The 24,225-nt window shown below is 38.9% G+C and overlaps 2 protein-coding genes across 2 annotated transcripts in view; one reads left to right on the forward strand and one right to left on the reverse strand.

The window, feature by feature from the left end:
• LOC137992816 (myosin-IIIb-like) overlaps window positions 1–12,868 on the forward strand; it is a 44,683-nt gene extending 31,815 nt beyond the window's left edge. Inside the window, exons 20-32 of the mRNA XM_068838348.1 lie at window positions 1,681–1,766; window positions 2,325–2,420; window positions 3,487–3,578; window positions 4,411–4,575; window positions 4,902–5,050; window positions 5,726–5,829; window positions 6,352–6,450; window positions 7,678–7,767; window positions 9,419–9,536; window positions 10,054–10,101; window positions 10,329–10,382; window positions 10,853–10,960; window positions 11,626–12,868. Of these exons, the coding sequence (XP_068694449.1) occupies window positions 1,681–1,766; window positions 2,325–2,420; window positions 3,487–3,578; window positions 4,411–4,575; window positions 4,902–5,050; window positions 5,726–5,829; window positions 6,352–6,450; window positions 7,678–7,767; window positions 9,419–9,536; window positions 10,054–10,101; window positions 10,329–10,382; window positions 10,853–10,960; window positions 11,626–11,643 (1,227 nt within the window). The 3' untranslated portion in view covers window positions 11,644–12,868. The remainder of the gene's footprint in view (window positions 1–1,680; window positions 1,767–2,324; window positions 2,421–3,486; window positions 3,579–4,410; window positions 4,576–4,901; window positions 5,051–5,725; window positions 5,830–6,351; window positions 6,451–7,677; window positions 7,768–9,418; window positions 9,537–10,053; window positions 10,102–10,328; window positions 10,383–10,852; window positions 10,961–11,625) is intronic.
• A 1,782-nt stretch (window positions 12,869–14,650) lies between these two features.
• On the reverse strand, window positions 14,651–22,746 carry LOC137990676 (mitochondrial outer membrane protein SLC25A46-like). Its single transcript, XM_068835799.1, has 8 exons — window positions 22,506–22,746; window positions 21,751–21,793; window positions 20,229–20,286; window positions 20,051–20,128; window positions 18,122–18,222; window positions 17,263–17,322; window positions 16,953–17,010; window positions 14,651–15,834 (listed from the first exon to the last, which is right to left on the reverse strand). The coding sequence occupies exons 1-8, from the start codon at window positions 22,645–22,647 to the stop codon at window positions 15,223–15,225; spliced, it is 1,152 nt and encodes a 383-aa protein (XP_068691900.1). The 5' UTR covers window positions 22,648–22,746; the 3' UTR covers window positions 14,651–15,222.
• Window positions 22,747–24,225: the final 1,479 nt, after the last annotated feature.

Raw genomic sequence — 24,225 nt, forward strand, 5'->3', positions numbered from 1 at the left:
GAGACGAGCCAAAGTTTTAAGAAAAGTCGTCTTTATCGTATTCGTGATTCGGCGCCGGGCGCGATCCTAATCAAACTGTTTTTGAAAGATCACGAGATCACGTAGGCTCGATTTCCAGCCGTATCGAGCCTAGAGATCACGAGAATGAACATTTTTGTGATAGAAGATCTTCGAAATTCATCATACGAACTACTTATACTGATTTACCAAACGAAGTCAAGATCGTCGCAGTTTATCATACAACTTAAGCGACTGTGGATCTTTTTAGCTGCTCGTCACAACCGCTGTGAAAACTGAGGAAATATTTTGCTGAGAGGGGGGGAGGGGCGGGGGGCTACAGCCTCCTTCCCTCCACCCCCTGTTCTGTCGCCTGTGACAATAATAATAAAAAAGATACAACCTTCTAATTCAACAATTTATTGATGAAGACGTTGATTATTTTATATACTTTGTCATATTTTCAGTGCATTTTTATTTCAACAAGATGAATATCACCTTGTGTTTCCTGTACAATCTATCCAATTGTAAATCCTATATATTGAAAATTAATACAGTTTGATTTACTACTCCTGTAGAGAACAAGAAGAAAGCAAAAGAAACAATTATAGTAGAGTTAGCAGCTCTATCGAGGAGATGTTGGTCAACCTCTGGGTTTTGTAAACTCATGATTTTAGTCAAAACCTCCACAAAATGTGGGCGTTATAAAGCAAGATATTAAGGCGTTGTCATATCAAGCGCATTTTTGCACGTTAAGTATTTGACTCGATATATAACGTTATAAAACAGATTTACTGACATCACGGCATAAACGAAGGCTTCTGCTTGTCTTAAAGCAATGAAAATTACCTCATTCTAAATTACTTCTCTCTTAAATTGAGAACTTGCCAGATACCTGTATCTAACAGGCACCAAGAAATATAGTGACATTGGATAAGTTCCGTTGATTTTCGGCAAAATGCAAATTTCATCTCCTTAATGCGTTCTTCTCTTAGTCTGTTGTTCTTCAAGGAATTGACTCTTCACCATCATTGTACACTTTTCCCTAAAAAATGCGAAAAACTTACCTCAGAAGTTTTGCCGTGAATAACAATTAGCAATATTAAAGCGCAGTTCAGTAACCAAGCAGTGGGACGTGTCGTCTTCCATAATAAATTGTGTTCCGTTTTAATTGTATTCCGGCTCTCGACTTCTCTCTGAGAAGTTTTAATTTTCTTCGCTCATTAGGAACCATCAGCTATTCGATATTATTTGGGTTACGTTAATTTGTAGTTTTCCCAATTAACGCTCCAGCTCTTTTCAGTTAACAGGCGAGTTTTCACTAATGTTTGTCAAAGTCCATCGCTAGCCTATACTTCCTTGCAGCATTTTTCCTTTCCATTTTTTACCCATTTGATTTTGTTCTTGGGAGCCACACGCCAAAAGAGCACTTTTTGTCCTTAAAATTGTGGTTATCTTATTTTTGAGGATTTAATTTCTCGACAGCTTATCTGGGTCTTACTATTACTGCAGTCATCGACGAACTTATGGGATAAATGATGTTCATTTTAAGCTAATGATGTTCTTTCGAAAATGAATTTATTCAGTGGGAAAGGCGACAAATATCGCCTAAAAACTGCTTATCTTAACTGGCTTTTATTAGTAATTGCATTAATTTATGTGCGTATTATTTTATTAACCAAGTTGGCGTATACTGGTGTATTGGAAACCACTAGGATCCGAAGAGAAGGCTATGCAGTGAGAATTCCCTTCGCTGACTTTGTAGAAAGGTTAGTTTCATCTATCTAGTTGCAACCCACTGAAAGCCGCTAAGAGGACATCAATCAAAAGTTGTACGGCGACATACTCGTTGGAGCTACGCTATCAAATTTGATCCTTTATTTTCGTTATCTCTAACCCTCGCATTGGTTCAACCAAAATGTATTCTCGTTAAAAAGAGAGCCTGCTTTGCAGATAAGATGACCATAGCCTGGTTTTAGTGTTTTTGATCTCTCTGGTGAGTTAACTTTTAGAATAAACCACTGTTCTAGTGCTTAGGCGTTCATTTACTTTTTTCTTTATTCTTTTTTTTTTTTTTTGTTTCTTGTCGGACGAGGCCAGGCCACACATCACATGTTTTCCAACACACAAAGAAAAAAAACACAAAGAGGGACAACACAGATCAGTTTATAATAGAACTCAATTCGTAATAAGTATCCCCCTCCCCACTGTATCCGTGTAAAGTTAAAACATCTTTGATGTTATAATACGACTATTGCTTATTAAGCAATCGTGCCATGGCTCAGTGCCAACTAGAGAGTCTTCTTTGTTTTTTTGGTGTCCTTTAGGTACAAGCTTGTGTTGTACACAACTGACTTGCCAACCAACGAAGCAAGCTGTAGGCAGATATTAAGAAGATCGCAGCTGAAAGAGTGGCAGATAGGGTGTGTTAACATTTAATTTGTTTTTATCAAAGATCAGATTAGGTTTTCTTGATGCAGACAGCGTCTGCTTTTGTTTTTCACATTCTATTTTCCTTTTGGTATTTCACGATAATTATATTGTATGTAGTTTTGCTATTTTCCGGATCATTCGAGACAATACAGCTTCAGGGTTTAGTCGTTGCAGATTGAAAGACGTTTCGTCCTTAGTAATGGACTTTTCTACGTGCAAGAGCAGATGTTTGCGACAATTGTACAATATCCTCACTCGGTCACAACACGCAACTATAAACTTATGGGCAAGATCCGTGAACGGCTGTTTTCAAGCGGAAGCGAGCAAAGATAGAAATTAAGGAAGAAAGCAAAATTGGGTGTATCACAAAATCTCCCTTGAAAGTGTTTACCCATCCTTACTGGTGCGTTTTCAAATTACCCTACATTCTGACCTCCTTTTCAAAAGTCTCTGTTTTCGACTGTCCACGGTAAAACTCGAGCGTTCAAAAAGTCACCTGACTGGGAGTGTGTTGAAACCTTTCTCTCAGGTCGTCGTCTACGTCGGCGTTTTTAAACATTGTAATGTGGATAAGGAACACGCATGAAAGTGAATGCGCTTTCAAACGAAAACGGATCATTAGACTAAGACTGTGGAATAAAACGTACGGCAAAAATAACATTAAAAAAAAAGAATTACAGAAAGATACCCGACACAGACTGTAAGAGTAGAAAAAGACACGGAACTGCAAGAAAAGTAAACAAGTGAAAAACGAAAGGGTCTAAAGAGATTTAAGATCCTAAAGAAAGCCAATTAAAGTAAAACTATGTACTTAAAAGGTCAATGTAGCGCTTATTCAGATCTATCTCTTTAGCCCTTATCAATAGCACCAGCCAGTAATACACTGGTAGAACGCTCCTAGGTAGACGAATAATTTAACTTGCGAGTAATGCTATGTAGAAGTTAATATTTAGTGAGAATGCCGGAGATTTCCAGGGTTTCATGAGGCCCGAGTACGATGTGAATGACAACTCCTCTTGTTTAGCGTTATACATCTACATTTCTTTTATGTATCAGGCGATCCAAGGTATTTTTAAAGTATTGGCACACGGAAAAGTTGGGCGAACAGCTGCAAAAGGCTCAAGAGGCTGTGATTACAATACAAAAAAGTACGGTGAGCCGGTTTTTAGTTTAGTGATTAATCGCTTTACTCCGAAAGCATGGTATGCATGTCTAAAATCTGTAAGACGATTAGAGCGGATAAGCCGGCATTCAAGATCCTCTGTTACACGAAAGATCCTCGGTTATGATCCTTGAGAGCATTGGAAGTCATAGGTTCGAGTCCTAAAAAGGAGCACCCGAGTGTATGTCCCCTGGTCACCATTTGAAAATTAAAGTCATTTCTTCAAAAAGACGGCAAAAAAATACTGTTTTTGCCGTCCAAGAAATTTCAAATTACCATCTTCTTTAGCCTCAATCACGACTGACTACTTCCCTGAGGTACCGTACAACTTTGGACTAAACATCGAGATTTTTTTTTTTTTCAAAGTAAACTCTCCTGTTCTAATTTGGCCAAATTTTTTACCGTTCGATGGCTTTCGTCTCCATATTGTTAACAAATGGCACAGTATTTGCACAGTTGGATCTTCATGCATAGCGCTTACTATCCTCTACTGGCGAAACATCGTTAGATACGCGCACGTTTTTTGTAGGAACAAGAGAGGATGAGGTAGCAGAAGACATCCCCGTCACAGTTTTTTAAATTTCGCAAAGCTATTTTAAGTTCTCGTTCTCAATGCCCGCGCATATTTAAAATTTCATTACGTCATTACAACTGGCCAATCAGGTGCTTCTCTAAAAATAGCTTTGTAGCTAAAATTAGAAGAGGCCCATGTACTGGGGATCCGTTCTCTTACCTCATCCTCTCTTGATAGGAATCAAATATTCAGTGATTTACGAAACACATCAAGAACAAGATTTGACGCTTTCCTCTCTTTTCAGGTGCGCGCGGATTTCTGGCGAGAAGAAAATACAAACGGTTACGTGAAGAAGCTATGATCAATGTAAAGAGGACGTCGGTTTTTCTGAAGCATTCTTGCACGTGTGGAAGCAACTTGTTTATGAAACAAGATGAGCTGCGACAGTACGACTTAAAGAGAAAAGATGGTAAAGGTCGTACCATTACAAATAACCTGAGGGGTGTGTAGTGGGATAAGAAAGGCAGCAGGGTTGTCTTTGAAAGTCAGTTTTTGGAAATTTTTGCGGGGATGGGGCCTCTTAGACTTCAATTCTTTCGGTAACAACTGCCCAAAGTACTTTTTGGACAAAATATAGCTTGGCACATTTTTTTTACGTGTATCATGCAGTAGCCGTTCTGTCTTCCTGTCGGTTCAGTTGCCATTTGCTCGCGGACATTCATTTAAGCATTTTGAATTATGTTATGAGAAGTCATACGTCATTTCTTGCTTTATTACCGTTCCGTTTTGATATAGAAATCTTAAAAAACAGAACTCTAAACTACGCTGCGCTGGATTTCTCAAAGCCGGTTGTCGATGATGAAGAAGACTTTCCTCCTCCCCCACCGGAAGCCCTTGGACTCCCCCCAAAGATGAAAAGTCAAACATCTCTCGAAGAAATTGAGGTAGATATGTATATATGTTCGTCATAACTTTGTTTCCTTTCCCGCTTTCCACCTCGCTTTGTAAATAATAGCCAAATAGTTTGCCTCTTTTCAGCGAGGTTTTTTCAAAGCTGTTTTTACTGCTAATCACGTAAGTGAAGATACACTCTTACTTTCTTCATTTCTGGTCATTTTACTCGTGAAAAGGACTTTTTGAGCAGAATTTTGAGTTTTGAGCAAACGTCTGTGTATTTTACATATTTCTGCTTGACAACCCACCAACAGATATGTGTCATATGATTTTCAAATGGAACACTGCATGACAGGGACCATGGAACACGTGCCACTTAATTTGCAATGCAGTTGACATGTTGGGAGCGAAACCAACCGTTACTCTTGGGGTGTGGCCGGCTTGGGTCGCACTTTGCATGCTCATATTAAAATTTGCCACTTGCTGCCGCATGCAACAGAATTTTCCCCTACCTCATTTCTCGTTACTCACGGCGTAACTGGCGCCACCCTCCCCAATAATTGTGCGGAGAATTTTCGCTCACGTGATTAGTAGAATTTGCATGAATAGAAAACTCAAATCTCCAATGAACCTCCAACATTGCTGTGTCTTCCTTTTGCACTTGTCAAGTCACATGTGCCCCTATACCATCTGGTTCACGGATAATTTTCTTAATGTCACTCTAGTTCACAGATGAGCTTACTGGTGACCTGGAAGATGAAGAGGATGTGTTTATCGCTTCGCCTGATCCGATCAAGAAGGGATTTGGAGACTTTCCAAACAAAGCAGCGTAGGTTTAGATTCCATTATCTTAAGGTTCGCCTCAAAATGTTATTTATTGAAAGTGTTTCGCGAGTCTTTCCTCTCGTTCACGTAGCACAGTATTAGGGAAGTATCCTATTAATAGTTTGGAACGACGGCGGGTGTTGTGGCAAAGATGGAGAACGATGAACGATTCACGGTTTGCTCATCTTGTCGTTAAAACCTAAAATTTGGTTATTTCATGTTTATTTTTGCAGACTATGGCAAGAGAAATGTACAATATGTGCGTGTGGCATGATTATGTTCCTCATTCTACCAATAAAATCGTTTTGTGGCTAAATATTTCTTTATTCTCGCTATTTTGCGACGCAAGATCCGCTATCGACTTCAATAAAAACTGTTAGAGTACCTAATTGTAAAAAGCGAGGAAATAAAGTTTGCGATTTCCTATAACAGAATCTCAAGTAGACCGAAGCCAGAGATTATGTCTAGAACCTGCACAGCACTTAGTCTAGTTCGTCAGAAATATGTAACATTTCTGGTTTTTCAGGGCCGTTCAGTGGTTTCAGGAGACTCAGGCTCCCAAAGGAGTAGTTCAGGAGGCGAGTGGAGTGTTCAGTGAATGGTTTCATGGGATCATTTCCAGAAGGTTAGTTCCTGGATGACAAAAAAAAACTACCCTACTCAGTGCTGAACATGTCGACCTCTCCATGTTACTTTTAACAATAACGTCAACTTTCCGTTTCACGTTTCACTTAGAATAGGTTATGACTTAGGCTTCGCGTGATCCACGAGAACTCGAGTATTTAGTTACTAAACAGCAAAAACAAATCCTCAGAGTCTTTTAAGCATTGTTTGTAGAAAAAGACGCTATATAAAATGAAAACCCTTACCCGTGAAATTTTGAGGGTTTCGATGAAGCTGTCTTGTCGGTCAACAGAGAGTCAACGAGAGTTCATGGCGAAAATTGCAGCAAGGAGTCAGTTTTGAACTCTATAACCATGATGCCTAATTTTTCTTCCTATGACATACCGGAAAATGGTTTTGGGTACTTTTTTTTTCCGCAAACACCTTCTTATGTAGAAGAAAAACAAGAAGAAATTTTCACGTATACAGTAAACGTGAAAAATGCCTACTTTCACTTAGATACGGCAAGCGGCAGCCGGTAAACGTAGAAAATGGCGGGAAAATCATGGTCGCGTGGTCACGTGATGCTAAATTTCCAATCTCTGGCCCTGTTATCCTCTGCTAATATTATTCTTTTTCGAGATGTGGCACCAATTAAAAGTTGATTCCTTGGTGTTATCACAGTTTTCACGTTCATTTGCTTTACTTCAAGAGAATCGGAGAAGAAGCATGTAGCGGTGAATGATGTTAGTTTTGTATAATGAAGTATGCTTTGTAAATTGCATTGTGGAAAACAGTGTTACTTCTGTATAAGGTAGGATGATGATGATAACACTGTTCGGTATCATCATCCCTGATGATAATGAAAACTATAATGATGAAACTTAACCGAGTAAGTTTCATACGCTCTTTCTGGTTTCTTCTTTTCTCACTTGACGTCACAGATGCGATGTTGGTATCCCTGGGCAAAAATCGGAAGTTGTGCTGTTGCTCTAAGAACACTACATCTTGAACTGTGTTCTTTTGCAAACGTTTTCTTTTGTGATAGTGAAAAAAAAAACAATGATCACTTATGCCAATGAAAGCCATGAGTAAATGAAGGAGTAGGAAAATTACTTATAGATAAACGGCCTGTTTCGGGATTCTTTGCGGCGTTGTAATACTCTTTTACAGGCGCTTTGGATGACAAAGGCGCATTAGATTCTGTATTTCATTCTATTTATTTATTTACTTATTTATTTATTTGAAGAGAATCTGAGCGTCTGCTATCCGACAAGCCAGTTGGTTGTTTCTTGATCCGTGTAAGTGAAAGCCGGTTTGGTTACACTCTGTCGTACAGGTGAGTTGCCCCAAAGAGCAAAACAAAGTTTGTAGTTTGCGCCACCGTTATTGAAATTCTGACAAGGAGTTGTATAAAGCTTACTTAAGCGTATTTCTCTCTTATCAGTGTGTCTTAAAAAGGACTGGAAACATTCGAATTCAAGAATTGAATTGGGCAACTCGGTATGAGCTTCGTGCTAGCCCACATATAGAGCAAACATGTCACTCTTAATAAACTGCACTCTATGTTCGTTTCTTAACTCAAGTACACCTAACCTTCACAATTGTACACAAAATATCAATCATATTCAGCTATGCACTTTATGCACTATATATTCATATTCCCATCGATAGACCGATCATGTTGTAACGTTTGTCATTCACAGTTACAAGTAAACAAATTACAAAAAATTGACTAATCACTCTCACCACAACATGACAATTTGCGGCCTATCCTTACACCACGGGAACACAGAATCTGGACAAAAATTCATCGTTCAGTTAGCTACACTTTATCCTCACGGAATCCATGAACCCCTCTCATTCCATTAATTTGTTCACGAATTCATGTTACCATATTTCCACCAATGGCAAAGCTCCTCCAGACCCGCGTAAAAACCAACAACACCCACAATTCCTCTATTCCCTCCGACGAAGGGTAACGCTCGAAACGTCAGCTTTCCAAATAGTTCACGGTGGTAATTCGACCTTTATCAACACGTTTGATAAAACCAAATTTTCCTGTTGCGATGTCTTAAGAATTTCGCAATAATTTATTCTTGTTCGCGTTGTACAATATGTGCAAAATATCCTATAACTGGATTGATACGAACGGTTTTGAAGCAAAGATAGAAAATAAAAAACGATTCACTGATGTTTTCGTCAAAAACGTCGTCGTTTCTTAAGGACGGTGCCTGCTATTGTTATTGCGCATACGTTCTGAGCATCTCAAGATATTCGGATTTCCTCTTAATATAGAAAGCAGAACTTAACAAGTGCTCTTGGTATTCAAAGAGAAAATTTTGGGTAACCCTGCATTTGTCAGAGACAATTAAGCTTCAATTTGGAAAAGAACGCCATACATTGCTTTGTATTTTAGCAAAGCTTTTTACAAATATTGTTGATTAATTATCTTCGTAAAATGCTTCGTTACCCCCAATTTCTTTTTGGATTTCAATAACGCTTATTAAGATCTGCTTTTCCCGCATATTCAGTAAACCGCACAAAAATACCTTTGATTTAGTAGGCACCGTCCTTAAACCCCCTATTTGAACCCATTGGAGACAACATTGCATTTCACGGAACGCCACCTGAATTTTTTTGTGATCAAGCGTGCCTACTACCTACGTGGAAGTGGTCGGAAACACGCCTCGATTTCCATTTTATCTTAATATTTGAAAGGCGTGGGTGCCTTAGGCTCATTGCGGATGATCTGTCAGGCAGCCCGGCTGCACATACAGAGCTCTGTGATAATTTCTGCAATAAAAAAAAATCCCGCAATAATGGCAGTGAGTGTGTCCTTAACATGTTGTGAAATGTTATCTGTCGTTCGTTTTTTTAATCCGCGGTCCCTTTCTCTCGCGCTGCAAATATCATTTTAGGGGTTCGGTCTCTTTGTTGCTGTTTGTTGAATTCACTTGATTTCGTTGTCAAATTTGTGTTGCTTTTAGGGTCCAGAGTCGGTGTAAACATTTCATGATCGACCAGACACGTTCCGGGAAATTTGTCATCGTTGGATTGCCAAGAGTTTATAAATCCCTCAAGGACATGGTGGATGTGCATAGAAAGGTACTAAAATCAGTTAGGCCTCAGTTTTTCTTTAATTCTAAAACATGAAAAAGCGTAAAGACAGCTCAGTGTAAAGACTTGTTCAAGAGCTTTCGTTCGGTTAGACAATGAGCTTTTTTTAACAACTCTATGTGCATCATCGGAGAGCGGGTCACAACACGTAATATTTCGTCCTGTTTTCCACCATTGAATTCCAAGCTCAAGTCAGCGTTGTGCATGCGCGAACAAGGTTTACGTCTGTTAATTCCCATCACAGTTTCATAAGGTTTTCTTGCATGGGGGTGCTCTGGTTTTCCTCTTCCCAAAAGACTCTGTTCTAAGTTGAATGGAGTGGGTTTTTTTTTCTCTTAGTGCACGCAGTCGGTGAGTCAAGCAATACAAAATCGTCATCATCGTTATCATTTTCTTGTCTTTGTGTTATTCTTTTTCATTTTAATCATCTGGCGTGGAATACATCAGACTCGTGTACAAATTGCGATCCCCAATGAAACCACTGTATCTTTTTCAACTTAAACAGATTCCAGTTACTACGGATGGAGATCTCTTGGTTGAACCGTGTGGACAGGTAAGTAGCTTGGAAGATTTAGGTACGCAGTTCACGTGCACTGGCTACTGCATAGCTAGAGCATGGACGTTCAAGATTACAAAATTATGAAAGAGTCGATTAAGCATTGGTACCTAGTGCTTAGCTGAATTAGACGTCTTAACGGAGACTGAGCTACTTCAGTGTCCTATTTAGAAGAAACTATTTGTTACCAACTTAAAATTTAACCCTTTGTCATTTGTCCATAGGAATGTGAAGAAGAAGCAGATTATGTGGAGTTGATTGCTGTGTTAGAAGAGAAGGTGGGACAAAAAGAGATTCAATCAATAACTGTTACTGAAAAAACTTTCGTCGGTGTTTCGATCGAACTCTTCACTTATTAATAGTCGTGTTTGCTGTCCTATAGTAACTAGCCGCTCTGCAAGTATATCGTCGTTCCGTCCTGTACGTATAAACAAACCATAGACCTTATTCCAAAATGGCTGTCATTTAAATATTCTTTTGTTTTTATTCAAATTAGCCCTTGATGCCTCGTTCTTGAGCTAAAAACTCAAAAGAATATTTTGCCTTGAACGAGGCATCAAGGTCTAATTTGAATAAAAACAAAAGAATATCTAAATAGCGGCCATTTTGGAATAAGGTGTATTAGTCATCAAAAAACAGACCAGAAGGCAAAACAATGAAATCTAGGGAATTTCTTTTAACGGCCATGTTCCATTAGCTATAGTGTTTTTAATGCGTTTTTGCTTTTTTGCTTTTTCTTTTCCATCAGGTCAAAAACAAGAAAAATGGCAACGGAAATGCTCCAGCCCTCCCCATGAAGTCTCCCAAGAGAAAGGATGGTTCACTGCCACCACCTATTCCGGCACGAAACTATCAGGTAAGAAAGCATCCGATTGGGTGGAGGGGTTACTGGGTTACTATGGGTTTATAATGACATAGAGTTGCATGTGCAGGAAAAATGTTGCCTCTGCAGTGTGTAACCAAATACATGTTACTGAGAAAGCAAGATTGAATTTTGATCCTTTGATAAAACCCGCCAGAAACGTAATTCCTGCATGAATGTCACTGTTTTGCATAACTATGCTTGATGCGTATGTACATTTAAAGCCACTGACAAACAGATTTTGAATTGCGGAAAATAGCATGTTGATTGTATAAGATTGTTTATGAACCAAGTAATGACAGTTACTTTTACTGTAACGAATCGAAAGGAAAGTCTGAGAATTGACCCATAGAGAATGAAGATTTGAAGTGCCCATAAATAAAAGACTCATATTTGAACTAAAAGAACTATGAAAATCAAAAATCAACACAAATAGTTATGGATGGGTTGATCTCTCTCGATTTAATTGGAGAGAGAATCCAAAAGAAATCTGACTAGTAGTGAAAGGAAAAAAGGGTAACTGTTTCTCTGCCGTGAGACACTCTGTAAACGCTGCTAATTGTGCAGTTTCTTTTGGTGTCATTAGAGTTGATGAAGAGAAAATTTAAATAATGAACATCATCACTGTTATTTATTTTCATTTTTCTTTACTGTTTTAGGGAACCAAACTTCGTTAAAATGCTGTTCTTCAGTTTCCTGGAATTTTAAGTATCAGTTCGGAGTGAAACTTTGAAAAAATTCTCTTTTTGTAATTCTCTTTTTTCTCAAATCTTTTTAGAGTGCATTGTTTTAGACTATTCTCGCGGGAATAGAAATAACAACATTGGATTTTATCTCTTCTTGTAGGGCTTCTCCTTCAATAGGCCATTTTCGAAATATCAAATATTCAGCTTGATAGTGAGGCAGTGAAGACAAAAACAATGGAAACACTTTGGAATGAATGTGAAAATATTTGCATATCATCCACTTTCCTTTGTCTTTGTTCTCGATCAGAACCTCTCTTTCAAGCTGAATTTTAATATATCGAAAAAGGCCTATTTGGAGTAAAACAAAGGTGGGGAAAGGGTTTAAAAGTACTATATGGTTCTTTTGGTGTGCTTTCGTAGGGTCTTAAGGAACTTAATAAGCAGAATATATTTAAGTCGGGCTCCATAGAATTAGCGATTTTGGCACAAAAGCTGTGCCACTGGACAATCGTATCCAGATCATTCCGAGTGTAGTCACCTTCTCATCCATTCGATTACGGGAGGTAATAATTTACAATTGCGCAAATGAATTTAGCCATAATTTAGAGCCTTTTCCTCTGTCATCTCATTGAGAGTCTTGTAAAATAAATTTAGATGCGTCCTTTTTTTGGATAGAAGTTTGACGTAAGTTTTTCCTATTTAAAGACCAGAAACAAGGGCAAGGCAACGGCAACGTTGTTTCCTAGAGAGCTATAGTTGGTGTACATTTTACCATTTTACACGTAGAACGATCCAGAATGTTTTTCAACGAAAACAAAAAAAACGTTTGCATAATAATAGAATTGAATGCCCGGATGATTTGGTCGGGGCTCCAACATGGCCGCCGTTTCTTTGTTTAGGGGCACCAACATGGCGGCCGTGACGTCATGTGAAAACCGAGAATACTCTCCGGTGATGTTCAGGGAAACGCCGTCTTCAGAATAACTGCAGCGCAGTTTTGACTCGACAAGTCATTTAGCATCATTTTTTTTATAATTCGCTAGAAACAAAATGTCATAATTAACAATGTTTAGTTACAAACTGTATCTAGGAAACATGTCTCTTTTACCTGTCTGTATTGTGCCTTTTGAAATACATAAAATGTATTTAATTATTTAAAACAGCAGTGAGACGTAAAAGTGTTTCATTTGCAATAAAATACAGTCAACTCAATTCTACTTTCCGCAACGTTTTCTGCACGTGGTCTCGCAACGTTTTTGGCTGTTGCAAGGTATGTTACACAGGGCAAATTGTCTCGCAATGGCGTTGCGAGACAATTTGCACAGTGTAACAGCGCCTTTAGGCTCGACATTTTGGGTCTCGTCGCTAGTGGGACGTTTGATAGCCTGCGCACGCAGACGTATTTTCGGCCGTCCTTTCTCTTCCGGAAAACAGAAAAAGGACGGCCGGAAATTCGTCTGCGTTTGCAGGCTAGACCTTCCGCGACTGTAGTTGTATTTTTTTGGCCAACTTTGTGTACGAATTTAGCCCGCTTGCAGGCTCTTTCCGGGGCAAACGAGAGAGAGGTATGTCCCTTCACCTTCGGGCCTGTTCCACCAAGAGCTCAAGAAAGCCCATTCTCTCACTTGATCAGCGGCCTTGCTTCTTGTTTGGCAACAAGAAATGCTTTTCTGCGCCGAGAGAAGGGCGGAAAAAAGCCCTGGGAACGAGGTTGATGAAAGCAAATGCCACGTTGGACGTTGAAAAAAATTACCAAGAGATTCCTTGCGCTAGAACAGGTGTTATTCCTTTTCCTAAAGAAAACAACAACAAAACAAACAGACGGATTACCCCAGGGACCTTTAGAAAAAACTGACGAGTACCAACAACGAGGAATTCGTCATTCTCGGGGCTGCTAAAAGTCGATTCCTGTAGCGCCTTGGGTAAGATCTTCCACGTTGCGCTTGGCAGTTGAATAATATATTTATTGAAAAGGACAAAGAAGACAAAGAAATCTTGCCGTAATTTTGGATGCCAGATTCGCGCATGCATACTTCAGTCGCTGCAAGGTAATTTTTATAGACGCACAGAAACAAATCTCGAGACGAGATCTCTAACAAGTACAACAGCGTTCTGTGACGTTTTTGATGTCAAAAATAAAGGAAACCGGAAAGAACGCTTTTGTCCTTTTAGAACAAGCAACTTGACAACACGAATGAACAGTGCTTTTCGCGCTGCGTTCTGATTGATTAGATCAGAGGTAATCACCCACGAGCAGCCGAAAAGGAACAAAATGGCTCACGGTGATCTTCGGTGTGTTATTGGTCCCTTGGTTTTTCAGGCTTAGAGGTAAAAACCAAAACAGTTACTAATCAGTGCGAAAGTTGTGGATAATTAGCTAACAGTGAACTATTCACCTTCATTTGGGGGAATAATTCAGTGTTAAATATCTACGGGCAGACTTATGACGGATTATATTTTAGGTTACAGGTAGACTAGATAGGCCTGTAGGCCTATAGGAAAGCGCAATTGGTTTCGCTATACTTATCCACTGGATAGTGATTTATCCGACGGATAGCATTGCGCTATCCATAGACCTTTTTGCAGATTCGTTTGAAATATATATATTATGGGATTCCCAGGGGGCAAATACATATTAATTTGTCCCCTAAGCATCACACAATGTTTTTCGAAACAATAGAAATCAAAATAGCCGCCGTATCTGCAAAAAGGTCTATGGTTTGAACAACTGGGGCCTAGATACTAATCGATGATCTGGGGAAGGGCTTCCAAGCTTGGATGTGGAAATCTACTGGTAATAGGCCATTTCCGAGTTCATGTCTGCCTCCTCTTCAAAGCGAGTCTAAGTGCGAATTTTTTGTTATGAAAATTAGTTTTCATTCATATGTAAAGTAGAACTAATTACCATCACAAATACTTCGCACTTAGACTTGTTTTGAAGAGGAGGCAGACATGAACTCGGAAATGGCCTATTCAGCGAATCCAACGGTAAAGAACTCCAACAACGTCATGCGTTTATTTATCACCTTTTTGATCAAATCGAGTTAATGAGCACTACTGCACGTTTAAGACAACCGATGATCGAAGCTGTCCGTTTGCGTTTATGCACAAAAACGCGCGATATGGCAAATCTTCAGGTTTCTTGAAGTGGAAGTAAATATCCCTTGAAAGGAAGGCACTCTGCGGGATATCTCAGTCCCTCATTCCCTTAAAAATATCGGATCACATAGCACTCTTTCCACTCAAAGAACTATTACAATTCAGTCATCAATCATAAAACAGTAAGGTAGTTAAAACTAATACCTCATTTATTTTTGCCAAGGTTACAAAACTGTAACACAGTCTATCCCTGGATAGGTATGAATCAGTTTAAAAACAGAATCCAAATGCACTTCTTTCACTGACAATTTCCATAGGACGCCGTCGTTCAACCAGTTCGAAGACACTATACACCAACGAAAATAGAAAACCTGACCACGACCAGCTACTACCCGATGAAAAAACCTACCGAGTTTGCAAGTGCAACGTGGTTTTCAATTAATTAGTCTCCTTTTCAAAGCGCGTCGTGCGTTATTTGCCTTTGAAATCCTGGGACATTTCTCTATACACAAACTGGGTCAGTTTTAGTATGACCCAGTGTATAAATAACTGAATCAGTAATGCACCAAATCCTTTGTAAAAGCCTCCAAGTCCTTCGTCTCTCCAGATAGAATGGAAACAGTCCATTACACCATCGTAATTGGTACAAAGCGGTACAACTCCGCTCCCAGAGTCCAAATCATCAACGATCGTCCGCGTACCTTGAACATACAGCTGATTAAGAACTGTCTGCAGTGGATATAACAGAATCTCCGGCACAAACAACGCTAAAAAATTGGCTACAAGCTCAGGGTAGTACGTTTGAGTCATGTCGGTGGGATCGGGTGGTTCCTCATCGGATGACGTATTACTTTGGTCATGTGACGAATGAAGGCCCCTACCCTTCAGTTTCATTAACACCAAATGTTGAATTAAGGTGCCCAAAACGTAGCTGAGCAGGCCGTGGAGCACTGTGGGTAGTACCAGAGTCCACATAGGCAGAAGACGGCCATGTCGACCTGAAGACCTATCCCATCCAACGACGCGGTACATCCAGTCCTTAAGACTTTCTATCATATTGTCTTGGTCGCGGGTGAGATCACTCTGATGATAAGAGAAGAGATAAATACCCGTTAAACGTCCAAGTGTTTAAGATTACCTCCAAAAACTTACAGTGCAGTGGATTCTGGCAAAATTGAAACCACTCGATCGTAAGTGCATGATGAACATGCGCGTGACCGAAGCTATTGGCGGAGTCGTTGGTCGTTCTCGTCACCAGAGCCTCGGATCTTATGTCTGCGCATGACCCTAGGCTCTGGGTAACTTTATGCTGGAACACATGCGCCGTAGGGTTCTTATAGCCAAAAAAATGGCTATTTGAACCTTACGGCGCCTGCTCACTCCCCGTGCTAACATGAATGCACCAATTAGAGACGCTTTTGATTGTTCTTTACGAAAACCAACGAGAAAACACTTTGTATCAGGGTTCCCCAGAGCTCTCAATAGAGAAGAGCTCTGGGGTCGAGAGTGAGGCGTTGGTGAGCTATTTGATAGACCTGTTTTAAACGCACGCCGCAATGCTCATGCTACTTTCATTGCTACAATTTTAGAATCAAACATCTCAATATCACCTACAACTGGCCACACCATGTGAGTCATCTGCGACCACGCAAGTTGAATGTTGTTAGCCAACAAGAGCACGGTCCCTTAAAAACCATATGAAGTATACGACAAAAATTTCCACAAGAACTGCTGTACACCTAATGTTAAGCACGTTGAGTAAATTTGTCACACAAAAAATGATAAGTCTATTTGCAACTCATTCAACTTGAGACACAATACTGTGCACAAGTGATACGTACACATTACTGAAAGAAACCTGAACATACATTACTAAAACTTGAACTATTGTAGGACTTCCGTACTTTCCCTTCATGACATATGTTTTCAATTCAAAGTTCTTTGACATCACCGAAATTTCGATTTGTCAACAACGCGAAAGGTCTAATTGTTTTAGTATCGCCCATCAAGTTGAACAGAAAAGACAATAATAAAGTTGCAAGTTGAAAAAATATTTATTTGGCCGGAATAAAACGAAAGAAAGCGTCACGCTTTTCGATACTCGAGGACTATTACTAACAGTCATCTAGTAGCGTAGGCAATCAAAATGCAAAATCCACTGGTTGGGTGATACTAAATATTATAAATATCATGTAACTAACCTTGACGGTCTCTGTTAAACTTGCGGCAGCCACTGGCATACTGATCGCCAAGCTTAACCTGAAAGTTATAAGGTGCTCTTATTAGATTGCCTATTTTTGCAGTAAACGTGAAAAAAGAAGGTATTTTTGCCAGGCAATTCGCATGATAAATTATGTTGTAACTTTGTACTTCATTAAACGTATGCATCACAGAAGGATAGCTGCATCAATCATCAACTGCTAAGTATAGCATCACTGTAAAATCACAGAAAAAAAAATTCAGGTCACGCACAGCCCCGTTTCAGTTTCGATACAAAAAGTTATTCTTTACCCTTTAAGCAGAAGATGGCCTCCTAAATCCTTACATGAACTCTTCCTGTTGGGGGCGTCTCTGAGAAAAATCAAACTATTTTAACACTGAATAACACAAAACATGTGGGACCCCAAAATTCTGAATAGCCATGGAAAAAATTAAAACAGCACAAGTTTTGACTTCCTTATACGCAAATTCGCAAAAATCAATGTTGTAATGTGTGTAGGGCAATTTGCTTCAGGTGCTGTTGAAAAACAGCAAGTTCAAGTAAAGCTGACCCATGCAAAATAATTGGGATGACTAAAAATCATTAATCAAATACATGTATATATATTTTTTCGTTTATTTTTTTATTGGGGGGGGGGGGGGTGGGGGGAGGTAAATTGTAGTATCTGGAAAGCAACCTTGATGAGAACCAAAACTCTTGTATTTAAGTTACGTATCATAATCACTACTCAAGTCTCAAGAGGTCCATGAGTTGGCGACACTGATGATAAAGTAAAATTGAAGTCAAATCAAATGATGCTTCTTGATGAGAGAAGAAACCTGGAGTGCCCAGCAAAAACGTCTTGATGTAGAGCAGAGAGATTGAAAATTCAACTTGCACGAAATTAAGTCTGGATATCGACTGGACCACTGGACCACTGGACTGGACCAACCGGACCACTGGACCAACTACGCATCACTTTGTCACAAAAGTTTGACTTAATTTGTGTTAATTGTTAATTTCAATTTACAATGTCCCCAATTAGTGCTCCAGCCGAGTGCTAGTACAACAAGATGCTTACTAAATAAAGTTCCTTCCCTTTCTATCTTTTCTGCTGTGGCATGTTATTTCAATACAACACAATACAGCAATGACTTTTCTGCAACTTACTGAGGCAGATGGGTCAGGCTGCTAATAGCTGCTTCACTAAAGAAGTTAACAGCAGATACAACATATGTACTGCCACAACCCTTCCACAGTGATCCATAACCCTGAAATCAAACCATGAAAATAATCAAGTTGTCACCTAGCCAATATGGCTGGTTAAAAACAGTAAATTATTTAAAAATTGTAATTGTTATCTTTTTCAGTGGCACAGAAATACATGAAACTTATGTCAAAGTGTCTCCTTAGTCTTTTCTTATTAATTTTTCCTTATCAGTGTCTATGCATTAATAATGAAATTTTACAGTCAACAAATTTCTTTCACACTTTCTTTAATTCTTCATTTTCTTCAAGCTTTGCATTACAGTACATGTAACCGCGCCGATATGAAAACCGTGAACACTTTGATTTGATTTCAACATTTCCCATTGTGCAGCTGCCAACCAAACAGAAGTGACATGAAACCACAAAGTAATTACCCTTACTAGATGTGGTTTTAATTAGTTTTCTCGCACATGATTGGCCTTTTACTTGAAAAACAATAACATTCCATAAACATTTCTAGTGTTCACAGTTTTCAGATTTTCATAGTAAATTTACCACCTTGTTATTCAGCCTATTATCAAGGGTTGAGTACTGGACTTTTGCTTTTGTTTTAAACTTTGCATGTAAAAATATGTAAATGCTTTATTTATAGTGGAAGTGCACTTAGCTGTCAAGCTAGTTCACAGGCACTCCACTTTTAATAATTTGAAAGAAAGATGATTAAGAACCCCAACTAGCAGGAGGCAACCAGTTGGCTATTTACAAACCATGGTAGAGTTGAATCTGGGACAACCAGAAACAAACTCAAACAAGGGGTCAGAACGGGGTTTGAACCCAGGGCAACCGCATGCAAACCCATCATCCTAAACACTGGTCTGGGACCATGCCACCGTCCTCCCATGTAGTTTGAGGGAAAGACTATTGACCTTTTCTGTTTTGATTTGCCTCTTTCAGTGGTATGCATGTAGTAAACATGTGGTTGCCACAGCAACTCAAGGCAGGCCTTCTGATATTACGCGATGGTGCGATTTCGCACAATCAGCCTCAAATCGCATCCGATCACAGAATTCACAAAAAATCGCATAATTCATAAAAGAACGCAGAAAATTCATAAAATAAAACATAAATCAACAAGTTTCTTAGGAGTTCCTGCATAAATACACCATTTTTAAGACGATTTACCTTGGAAAACGGCTAAAAAGCCTTTGTTACCCTCAATTTCGTAAATATTCGAAGTTCACGGCGTTATTTTGCATGTGGGGGGCCTGGTACGAGTCTCATTCTTAAAGAGTCGCCAATTGGTGTAACACAAACACGCGCTTTGTTCAGATTAGGAAATCTGTTCAGAAATATAATACTGTACACAAAAACAAAGTGTAAGAAGCTAGTCGTAGCATACAGGAATATTACTAATTATTGATCATTCATTTGGCATGGTACAGTACCTGTGTCCTTTCAATTTTTAACGTGGTGCACCAATAGTGCAGAAGACCTCATTTTTTTTACTTGTCCGAACTAATGTCAATCAAGATCCATAATTACTGTTCACTTATGTTCAAAATGTCTTTAGGGCAGTAAAAACGTGTTTTTTTATCCTGAAACCTTGAAAAACAAGCTTAAAATTGCTCAGAAAAAGATCACGTAATTTAATTGGCCTTTCTAATCACATAATATGCCCTGCAAATTTCGCACAATTTGCATTTTTTCCTTGCACCCTATCAGATGGCCTGTTAAGGGGATCTACAGAGTACAGACTCCAGTTCACTAGATAAATTAATTAAAATAATGGCACTTCCCTCGTCTGACCAGAATCAAGTACCATACTGTTATTTTATTGAGTGTATCCTAATGCTTGAAGCTGTGTTTGGCAACCTTAAGTTTATTACTGACCTGGCTTCTCTCCAACCTTATTAAAATCTGGAAGACAGTGAAAGGGGACAAGTGGTACTTTCTTGCACCATGGTTCACCTAAAAACAAAACAAAGAGAGATGACGAAGAATGGAACGAAGGAAAAATGACTTGAAAGTTAAGAAGTTCATTACATGTTGTAAGTCAAGGATTTCGTACCTGGCACTGTCTCCTGAACACTGTAAATGGATGTGTTACAAACTGCGCAGCTAATATACTATAACAATGACAATCAAATGTTAATTTCACTGAAATTAGCAGCAGCCATCTTACACAAGACTTAACTAAAGTTAAAGGGGCAGTGTCATGGATTTTAGTAAAAATCTGGAAAGCAAAGGAGACCTGTTTACTGATGGCAAACAAAAATTAATGGCCAAATTTTCTTCAAAACGGCTACATGTATCTTAGCTCACAGAAACCATTCTTAAGTGTTTCTGGTTACGTGTAGCCAAAATTAAAATGAAAGCCAATTTGAAAACATCGGGCAAACGTTTTCAAGTACTCCCCTTGCACCTTACATAAATTCTGTAATAACTTAGTGTGGCTCATTTTTCTTTCAAAATTTGATCGATTTTTATCTCAATGCAGTGATCCAGAAACAATTTAAGAATGAAAAAGACCCTGAAAATTGATTAAGTAAATTTATAGCCAAAATAGAAGGGATAGTTCCCATGATACTACCCCTTTAACCCTTTCATCCCTTACGGGGTCCCTACTGACAAGTAAACAGGGTTCTCCCTAGTTTTCAGTGCAACAGGTATGGCACCTTTTCAAACCGGTAAAGCAATTGGTTAATGTTGGACGTTCTGCAAAGGATAAACGACTTCTGAGCGTTTGCAGGCGGTAATAAGTGCTCTTACAAGCGGTAAATTTTTCCATTTACCGCCTGATAAGGAGAACCCTGGGTAAAACTATCAGACATTAGACAGAGTAAAAATTTTGCCTGACACTCTTGGGAGAGAAAAGGTGTGCCATTAGAAAATGAGGGTTTTGTGTTACATAGACAAGAGAAAAAAGCAGCAACATCTAATGCAGTGGTATGGTCTCTATGGTAAAATAACTATTTGCCTGAAGATATTAGCTTTAAATATTCCTCAAGCAAATGTAAATTCCAAGAGTATGTTTTGGTATGTAGTATTGCTGCCTGAGTATTTCTACTTGTTGTTTGTATTTTGACTCATCTTAGCACGCTCATCAAAATACAGCACTACTTGTAAAAATACTCAGCGATACTACACACCAAAACATCTAATAAGATATAGACTATGAGAAAATTCTCTTTTTACACATTTTAAATGTACTCACACTTAAATATGACTGGCTATAACCTTAATTAAGTCTGGGTGTCATACAAGGCAGATTTTAGAAGAACACATAGGTTTCAAGCACTACTCATTATTTAAAAGTGCCAAAGTTGATTTGTCTTGTATAAGTTTTAATTTATATTCCTTGTTTGAAAGGAAATAATACGTTTGCCATGACAGTCTTTACTTGATGAAATGCAGCAGCATTTACAAAACTCTTAGAAATTCTGATGTGGCATTTATTCAAGGGCAGTGTTTATTGAGGGCAGCATTAATTCAAAAGCATACTTCTTGGATCAGTGACAATAATAATTACCATCTCACAGTCTTCTTATTTGCACACTACAATGGGATAAAATGCTATTTCTCCACCCTACCTGCCAGTCCCAATGGCAAAACCGATGAGTCTTTGTGTGCTTTCTGTTAAGCAAGAATAATCAAAATTACACTGGATTTTTTTTCTAAAAAGAGTCAAAAATTGGGGAATATGAGATGCTTACTCTTAAACTGAGTATCTTCATTCCTGTCAGTGTAAAATGCAGACTGCAGACTGCAGACTGCAGACTGCAGACCAGGGGTAAAATGTAGACTGAGGTTATAGCGTAACTGTTGAAAAAGCCCAAACCCATTAGAAATGCTAACAATTAAGCCTAAATATTGTTTTAGGCCTAATTAGGCCTAAGTTTAGCATTTCTAAGGGATTTGGGCTTTTTCAACAGTTACGTTATAACCTCAGTCTGCATTTTACCCCTGGTCTGCAGTCTGCAGTCTGCATTTTACACTGACCGATCTTCATTCTGTAAAATTCCCCAATCTATCACTTAGCACACAGACTGTGATTGTTCACTTTGGCAAAGCCCACTTGATTTTACCATAGTTAGTAGCATTTCGTGTTGGTTAATACCAACAGATTTAATTAATACCCGACAGTCCTTTCTATAAGTAGCAAAAGTCGACAGCCGCTTCACTCTAAGAAGTTAGCGACTTTTTTCCCTAAATTGGAAAAAAGAAAGGTAGATATTCTTTCAAGCCTAATGACAACAAATATTTCTAACAGTTGGCCTCACACTTGCCAATGATGGCAGACATCATGATTTAAATAGTGCATGCTATTTTCAGCAATACCACCAACCTATTTGGTGTTCTCTCGGAGTTTTTCCATCAACGCAATTTACTACATTTGCCTGAGCCACTGACTCTTCATCGTTGAAGGTTTGTTGTCGAGAAAGAGGCATACTTTGTTGTTCAATGCCCTTAAATTTGTCGTACACCATTTTTGCTCTCCAGCCTTATCCAGTCGGCTCTCTGATGAGTTTGAACGAGAAGAGCCTGGAGAACCCAGTGCTTTGTAGTCAACCAACCATTGTCAACCATTCTCTCTCAGCGTTTTCACTCTTCCAAATGCAATGAAACAAAAGAAACTATTTGCAAAAAAATATTTTTCAATTCCCAGAGGATTAGTTTGGAACACCAATATGGCTGCCGTGACGTCATTCGGAAACGGCTAGGGCCATTTTCGAAATATCAAATATTCAGCTTGATAGTGTTGGAATGATTTTGAAAAATATTTACATATTGTCTACTTTCCCTTGTCTTTGTCCTCAATGCCTCACTGTCAACTGAATGTTAATATATCGAAAAAGGCCATTAACTATTATTATTATACACTGGTGTGACCAGCTCGATTTTGATTAGTTATAAGCACGCAGCTAATTCTTGCTTGAAGGGGGTAGTTTCTAAAGAAACTGTGGTGCTGCGTCGGTGGGGAAGCTAAAGTAGTATACAAAAATTTTGGTTTTATCAACGGAGTTGATAATGTAAATTGGCCACCGTAAAGAGATTCTAAAAGCTGACGTTTCGAGCGTTAGCCCTTCGTCAGAGCGAATGGCTAACGCTTTTAGAATCTCTGTACGGTGGCCAATTTACATTAGAGAGCTTTAGATTCTAGTACGAGAACGACTACAAGTACGAGATATTCTCATAAGGCAACAGTGAGTGCGCGCAAACCAGCGTCATTTTGGCGGGAAAAACGTGATGCCGCCGTCATTTTCCAGGTTAGTACGAGGTTTTGCAAAAATGTCGTCGAATCAAAACAAGTCAACAACACGGTAGCAGTTTTGGCATTTTTTGATGAGCAAAAAGGCTCACTTACCAGCAATAAGAATAACTGAGCAACTTATACTGCTAACAGTAACAAAGAGTAAGATTAAGCGTACGGGTTATATAGATTTCCTTAGTATTTTCGCTAAAAAGGGGCAGTCAAAACTCGTACTCGTTCTCGTCCTGATCGTAGAATCTAAAGGTCCCTTTTATGAACTCCGTTGATAAAACCAAAATTTTTGTATACTAATTCTTGCTTTCTCTGTTTCTCTTGCCCCATAGGTACAGGCGGTAGATTTTATATATGTAAAATTGACGTCATACCTACAGACAAAAGTTTTATGCATGCAGAAGTGACGTCACCTAAAACACTAACCAGCAGAGAAGAGGGAAGAAGACTGCCAACCGCAGAAACATTCTTTGATTTGCCGTTCATCCAAAGAAATGAATTAGTCAGTCCTCTTGTCTTAAACAAGTGCAGCTCAGGAATGTGCATAATAAAACAATTATTGGATGAGGTTTTCGCATGATAGCGATAATTATCAAGGCCTCAGTTTGTGTTATCCGGCTCAGCCTTCTGCTTCGGCAGATAACACAAACTTTGGCCTTAATAATTATCGCTATCACGCTCAACCTCATCCAATAATTGAGAAAGAAATGGATTAGTCAGTCCTCTTGTCTTAAACAAGTGCAGCTCAGGAATATGCACAATAAAACATTATTGGATGAGATTTTCGCATGATAGCGATAAT

This window comes from Montipora foliosa, chromosome 2 (assembly GCF_036669935.1).
Source record: "Montipora foliosa isolate CH-2021 chromosome 2, ASM3666993v2, whole genome shotgun sequence".
Taxonomy (NCBI): domain Eukaryota; kingdom Metazoa; phylum Cnidaria; class Anthozoa; order Scleractinia; family Acroporidae; genus Montipora; species Montipora foliosa.

Coding starts and splice junctions, on each gene's coding strand:
- LOC137990676 (XM_068835799.1), bottom strand. CDS start 22,647: ATGGTGTACGACAAATTTAAGGGCATTGAACAACAAAGTATGCCTCTT. Junction 20,287..21,750: donor TTTGCCATTGGGACTGGCAG/GTAGGGTGGAGA, acceptor TCATTGTTATAG/TATATTAGCTGCGCAGTTTG. Junction 17,323..18,121: donor AGCCTGACCCATCTGCCTCA/GTAAGTTGCAGA, acceptor GATTTTTCTCAG/AGACGCCCCCAACAGGAAGA.